This window comes from Galeopterus variegatus, unplaced genomic scaffold (assembly GCF_000696425.1).
Source record: "Galeopterus variegatus unplaced genomic scaffold, G_variegatus-3.0.2 Scaffold86, whole genome shotgun sequence".
Classification (NCBI taxonomy): Eukaryota; Metazoa; Chordata; class Mammalia; order Dermoptera; family Cynocephalidae; genus Galeopterus; species Galeopterus variegatus.
The window spans coordinates 1,100,269-1,107,126 of NW_007726197.1; the positions used below are offsets into that span (position 1 = coordinate 1,100,269).

The 6,858-nt window shown below is 54.7% G+C and overlaps 1 protein-coding gene across 1 annotated transcript in view; it reads right to left on the reverse strand.

Moving 5' to 3' along the window:
* Window positions 1-156: 156 nt before the first annotated feature.
* The window catches only part of CNTN2 (contactin 2 (axonal)), a 34,273-nt gene continuing 27,571 nt past the window's right edge, over window positions 157-6,858 (reverse strand). Inside the window, exons 17-23 of the mRNA XM_008580665.1 lie at window positions 6,086-6,156; window positions 5,571-5,805; window positions 5,107-5,219; window positions 3,829-4,015; window positions 3,451-3,563; window positions 2,937-3,105; window positions 157-2,506 (exon numbers count right to left, since the gene is read on the reverse strand). Coding sequence (XP_008578887.1) covers window positions 2,397-2,506; window positions 2,937-3,105; window positions 3,451-3,563; window positions 3,829-4,015; window positions 5,107-5,219; window positions 5,571-5,805; window positions 6,086-6,156 — 998 coding nt within the window. The 3' untranslated portion in view covers window positions 157-2,396. The remainder of the gene's footprint in view (window positions 2,507-2,936; window positions 3,106-3,450; window positions 3,564-3,828; window positions 4,016-5,106; window positions 5,220-5,570; window positions 5,806-6,085; window positions 6,157-6,858) is intronic.

Genomic DNA, 6,858 nt, shown 5'->3' on the forward strand with positions numbered 1-6,858 from the left:
GGCTAGGTCTTCCTGGGGCTTTGTTTTCCTGGTTAAAAACCTTTCCTGGGTCTCCCAGCAGGCCTGCCTCCCTCTTCTTTCTAAAGAACCTCGTTAGAATTAAGGTACTTAGTTGTTAGTATCTTTTGCCTCAAGGAAGCTTGGGCTACAGCTTCTGGCTTCACTGGTTAGGGCCTGTGTCAAACCGGCTTATCCCCCTTGACCTAGCAACTAGACAACTGCCTGTTTCCCCTGCCACAGCCCAAGGCAGTGAGGAAGGAATCAGATAAACCTTGAAAGAAGGTTTCTTTCAGCATCCCCTTTATGATAGATAGCTGGGCACAGGGCAAATCACAGCCAGCAGGGGACCAGTAGGGATTTTAGGCCAAGTTGGGGTCCCTGTAATGGGAGAATGTCACATAGCTGAGCCCCCAGCACCCCTGTATGTGGGGGGGTGGGAACAGGTGAGGAGGATTTGATCAGACAGCTCCAGGGAAGGGTGCAGTGGGGCCATGGGTAGGGTGCCATGGGGATTTGGTGGTGGCAGAGAGAAGGGATGTGAGCTTACATTTTAAAAAAATGGTAGTGGGTAAACATCAACGTAAACCTGCCCAGGAAAATAGAGCAGGACCTAAAAATTTAAAAAACCATAACAAAATAGAGCTCTAACTGTAAACTATGGAAAACAGGCTCAGGGAGCTTCAGGGGGCACGTGCCCTTCAAGATGCCTGTCCCGCTGCTCTCATGTGTCAGAGCATAGGCTTTGGGGTTTCCTGGTGGTGCTGCCACTGTTGCCTGGATTTGGGGACCTGTCCTTGCTTTGGCCTTTCTTCTTGGAGCCAGGGTGAGGGGAACAGGGGGCTTTGAGCCAGCACTGCATGTTGAGGTCATGGCAGAAGCAAGGCTCAGAAGGAAAAGGAGGACGGGATGTCTCCTGGGACTGGAATCTGCCCACGCCTTGGGCTGGGACCCAGCCCTGCCAATCCCCACGACCACCAGCCTGAACCCCTTGAAGTGGAATTTTCATTCCCTCCTGACCTTATCCACCTTCTTAACCAGGCCACAGCCAGTCAGCACTGCCTCCTTCCTCTGGATAGACAAAGAGCCCTGAACAGGAAGGGCTCCATCACTTACAGGCTGTGTGACCTTACCCTCTGTGGACCTCTATTTCCTCATCTGTAAAGTGAGGGGCTTGGACAAGTTGAGCTCTAAGGCTTCTTCCAGCTCTGATGGTCTGTGACTGGTAATATACCCAGAGCTCAGGACAGGATGTCCCATTTATTAACCCCTTTTTCTTCTGGGGAAATGCAAAAGAGCAGTCAAGGCAGTCTGGAGAGTGGGTCTCACCAGGTGGTTCAGGGTATTCCTGGGAGCAGGCAGGGCTACATTTATCCTTTGCCTTCTCAGAAGCCTCCAAATTCCAGGACACAAGGAATTAATGCTGCATTACTCTCCCAGGCCTGAGTGAGCCCATGCTGGGACAGCAGGGCCTGCAGGTGGCGGAGGCGGCCCTAGGTCTGCAGCCAGAGCTGGAGGAAGAGTGGGTGCACGATTAGCTGTCTCCTGCCCAAACCCAGGAGGGACTGTGCAGAATGGGTCTTGGTGGGGTGGGGGACCTCCCCAAGATAAGCCCTTTAGTCACCCAACAACCTGAAGTGGCTCTGTCACTCTGGGGGTGACAGAGTTGGGTTGGCAGTGTTGGCTGAGAGGGCAACGTCACCTGGATGGTGATGGCCTCAGGCCAAGGCTGGTTCTTCTTTCCACCAGGTGTCCCAGCATCTTGACCCTTTTAAGCTCCCACCCTAGCAGCCTGGAAAAAGCTGAAGGGGCGCAGGCTCCTGGCCTTGCCACCTGGGAAGGCAGGGGCCTCTAGGGAATCATCGAAGACAATGTCAGGTCCAGCTGTGCTGCTCCTCAAGAGGAGAAGGAAGGAGAGGTCTTGGTCCCAGGGCTCGCCCCTCTCTCTAGATTGAGCGAGGTTGGTGTTTACGCTCTGCCCCACTTCTTCAGCCCATTCATCCTGGTATTCCTGCTCTCAGGTGGCAGAGTCCATATATGGTCCCAGAGTGCCATCTCTGCGGATTTGAAGATACGTATTTTAAACCCCCTTCTTCCCAAAGGCCTGTTCCTTCCATCCAGGCACTCAAGGGGGCCCGGTCATAGGGTTCAGTATCATCATGGAAGTTACTGCCTGGTGCCTCTTGTCTTAAAAAACATCCTCACGTGGGTTCTATCCTGTGGCAGAATATGAAATACCCTACCTCCTACAAAAAGGGAACTGTTTAAAGTAGGTATTTAAAACCAACCACTCTCAGGCACAGTGTTGGGCCACCTTGGGATTGGGAAGGGGCCAGAGCCAGCTGTCTGTCCATCGGAGGTGGGTGTCCAGCTCTGGCACAAGAGGAGCAGCACAGAGATCAGAGTTCCAGGTAGCCTATGAGGATCAGCATTGCCATGGAGTGGGAGAGGATGGTGCTGGGATGGGGCGCTGGGCAGACTGCTGAGTTCTCCACCATCATGCTTGTGCCTGAAACCAGCAGGCAGAAATGTGGCACCAAGTCAGCTGGGCCTGGGACCAGCCCCACCCTCACCCCAGGACGCAGACCTTTCCTAAGGAGACTCACGGAAGCCAACTGCAGCCTGGGAGTGTGGCTGGCTGGGTGGTATCCTCAGCCCTACTCCTGCAGCATTTGTAAGCCCTTTGCCTTTGTTGGTTCGTCTTCAGATTACCCCTGCACCCCACAAGAGGAGCCCACTCACTACCCTGGCTCTCAGGGATATATTGGGGGGTTGTGGGGGCAATTCCAGGACTACTTTGTACTTGGGTCCTGCCTGCCCTCCCCTTTCCCTTCGGGGTCTCAGTTGGAGTTGGCTTGGGTGGGAATGACCCCGACCCAACCAGGCATCTGGGTGAACCCTGATACTCTTGGGGGATATGGATCGGGGATAGACAGCACCTCCATTCCTCACAATGTGGACTTCTGCCGGGGTCCCATCCCCTCCAGGCCCTGTGGTCCGAATCTGTACCAGGGCATAGCCAATGTCTTCAGGTACTGGGATTTCTATCCAGTTTTTGCTGGTAAGGTGCAGCGTGGGAGTTGGGTGTAAGTCATTCTGGTACAGCATCTGTAGGAAGGAGGTTTCCAGGTGGAGTTTACTTACACCAGGGCTGATCCTTCTGTCTTCCCCAGCTCTAGTCACTGGGAGGAGCCCCTAGAGTTCTGGACCCTCAAGGTCCTGCCTCCTCACCCTTCCTGTTTCCCACTGACCAAGCTCCTCATTGCCAGGAGCAAAGCTTGCAGGCAGCAAAATGTCTCTGCAGACCCTCAGGCTAGAAGGAGCCCTGGACTTCACAAACCCTTCTTACGTCTCACTCAGGTCCCTCTTGCTATAAATGGCAGCCCCCTGTGTTCACTGGAAAGATGCAGGAACTGTTCCTTACCATTCCAGTCTGGCTGATCCCTTCCTCACCTTATAGCCAGTGACTGCAGACTCATTTCGGAGAGGGACCACAGGGTCCCACTTAATGCTAAGACTGGAGCTCGAGAAAGTCCAGGAGATGTTGCCAGGAGGTCGCCGTGGAGCTGCCAGGCGAGAGAGAGTTGGGGAGACTTCCAAACATTTCCTTGCCCCCCACCCCTTGCCTTCAGCCAGCCCTTCTCTGGATCTCTGCCTATAGCAGTTACACCCAAAACATTCTGTCACCCTGGCCTGAGAGACAAAGCCCAAGAAATCCAAAGGTTGGAGAAGAGAGGGCTAGAGCATTTGTCTTACCACTGGGGAAAGAGTGAGCCTAGAGGAACCCACCCCCCAGCACCTCCCAACCGCATCTCAGGCAGATGGACTCACGGGGCTTCATGGTTGTGGCGTTGGTGGAGGGGCTGGCAGGCCCAGTGCCAGCCCTGTTGTAGGCCCGCACAGTCACGTGGTACTTGGTGTTGGGGTGTAGGTCAGTGACGCGGGCAGTGGTGTCCAGCCCTGCTGTCCTTACTCGATCGGCTGCTGCTTCTTTGTCCCCAGCTTTCCAGTAGCGGATCTGAATGGGACAGGGTACCCCTAGGGTCAGCAGTCAAGCCCAGGATCTCAGGGGCACCCTGACCCTGGCTCCCACATTGTATTCCTCTCCTGCTCATCCTGGTCTTTGTGACTCAGCCTCAAGCCTCTGAACCTGGACACTAGATCATGAGCAGCAAGAGAGCAGGGCCACGTGGGTGTGAGCACCCAGTCCAAGGACAGTGCTCAGTGCATGGGCGGGATGAGGGAGTGGGTGAGTGGGTGGGTACTAAGTGGAGGTGGGCACAGGCTCAGCTTAGCTATGGCCTGCTGGCACCCAGCCTCATTTCACTAACTCAGGGGCTACCGTGGGAATCAGCTAAGGGATATGAAATGCATATTTGTACTTGCAAAGTAACACCCAGTCCCCAGCCAGCTTATGACGGCTGCCCAATAAATGCAAACCCATCTTATATTAGTAATCATAATATTAAGACCTGCTGAATATTCTTCTGAATCAAGGGAAGAGTTTTCAATTACCTCCTCACTGTGACTTTCCTAAGCTATTGTGCTAAAATCCGGAGCTGAATCTACTGGGATGAATTTACACTATCACTAGTAGGCCCAGCCTGGTGATTCTCCCTCAGGCAAAGACATTTCTCGCTTTTCTTTTTTTCCCTCCCTCTTGTTCCCTCTTCCTCTCCATCTACTCCACAGGGACCCCCATCAGAATCATCAGAGGGCCCAGGGCTCCCCAGGAATGAGGCGATCAACTGGTACATAGAGGGGGGTGGTGCTGTTCTTTGTGCAGCCCTGGGGATGCAAAGCTGAGTGGGCGCTAGCATGGGGGGGCCATGCTCTTCCCAGCACCCACCACCCCACCCCGGCCTCCCTGCTTCCACTGCTGGTTTGATCCAAGAGTTTGCTCTGAGGCTGTCTGCAGGTCTTCCCTGGTGGGCGTCAGCCACAGGGCCTCTGTGACATTTGCATCCCAGTGCTACCTGGACTGGGTGCTGTTTGCCCCATCGGCATAGAATCAATTCCAGGAAGAATGGCTAGTGAGCTGGAAGGGGTCCGCACCTAGCCCTGAAGCCGAGCACCCCTTCCTCTCCCAGGCCCCGGCTCGGTGCTCACCTCGTATCCCAGGAGGATGCCGTTCATGTCCTGCTGCACAGGTTCCCATGTCACGTTCATCTCTGAGGATGAGATCCCCTTGGCCCAGACCTTGGTAGGGGCCACCCTGGGCTCTGGGGACCGACACAGAATGGGTTTGGATTCCCGGCAGCCCCCAACCGGAACTGCCTTTTTGCTTAGGATTTTGGAGGAGAGCCCAGGACCCAGGACGAAGGACAGGGGGAGCTCTCAGAGCATCCCCCGGGGCCTGCTTCTCTTCTCAGAGCGGCTCCCACCTCCTTCACCCAGCACTGAGGGGAGCAAGGGGGCAAGAGCCCAAAGTGAGGCCAGTGGCTTGGAGCCCAGGTGTCCCCTCCAGCTCCTAATAGCAAACCAAGCTGGGGAACCAGTAGCCTTCTCCCCACCCACACCCCCAAGGACACGTGGCCGGGCTGGGGGTGAGTGGTGGCCCAGGGACGGCCCACCTTCCTCAGCCGAGTACACGAGCGCAGTGAGGCTCTCGGGCCCGTCCCCACGGCGGTTGTAGCTGCGGATCTTGACCTCAAAGGGTGTGTAGGGCCGGACGCTCTCGTTGCTGTAGACGAAGTACTGGGCGTCGGCGCCGGGCACCCGGGCGGTCTGCCAGCTGCTGCTGCCCTGCCTGCGGAAGGACAGCAGGTAGCCGAAGCCGTCTCCGTTCTGGTACTCCCGTGACACGGGCTGAGGGGCAAGAGCGTGGCATGGGCGAGGGGCCGCGGGCACGTTTCCCTGCCCATCCTCTGGCCCCACCCAACCTTCACAAGAGGGGCAGCCCCGGGCGCCTGTGCCTGCGGTGGCTTTATCCTGCACTGGATTCGTGTGACGGGCAGCAGGTGCAGGACAGGGAAAGAGGAAGTGGTCTGCTTTGAGTTAGAACCGTGCAGGGGTCCTTTCTGCACACTGCTCCATCAGATGGGTCAGGAAGGGAGCAGGAGGACAGCTTCTGTCCCTGCCAGCTTACTGTCCAGTTGACGATGAGCTCTCCTGGGGCTCCACCACCTCCGCTGAGTCCTGAGGGTGCCACTGAGGGGGCTGTCAGGCACCAAGGGACACAGAAGTGGCATGTTAATGGGCGATGAGGGAACCAAAGCCCTGAGCCTGTGCCTGTAGAGCATCCTAGGACATTCCTTCGATGGGCCCTGGTTTTGTCCCTCAAACAGTCCCCCTGAGCATGGGCACTGGATTCAGGCAGACCTGAGATCAATCCCATCTCTGCCATTTACTAGCTGTGTTTCCCTGGTCATGTTACTTAACCTTTCTGAGCCTCTGATTCTCCTCTCTATAAGACAAGGATAATAGTGTTTCTCTCGAAGGCTGTATGAGAATGAAATTAAACAAGACAGTGGTTAGCCGATCGTAGATCCCCATAAATGATCATTGTGCTCCTCACCCCTGTTGGCTTAAACTAAATCATAGAGGCAACCCCAGGTTTTTTTAAAAAAATTAAGGGGAATAAATAACCCAGAAATGCATTTAATGCCAAAAAACAAAAATGAAAACATTTCTCTTGGATTCCAGAGTGTTTTATTACTGTTTTTCCTCTTGTGGCAGATTTAATTTCCTAATTGTCTCTAGTATTGGACAAGGATGATATTAAAACAGGAATGTATTCCATCAACTCACCTAGCTTGACAGGCAGTAACTTCGCCGAGGGTCAAAATATTTCTTTTTTCTTTTTAAAGATGACCAGTAAGGGGATCTTAACCCTTGGCTTGGTGTTGTCAGCACCACGCT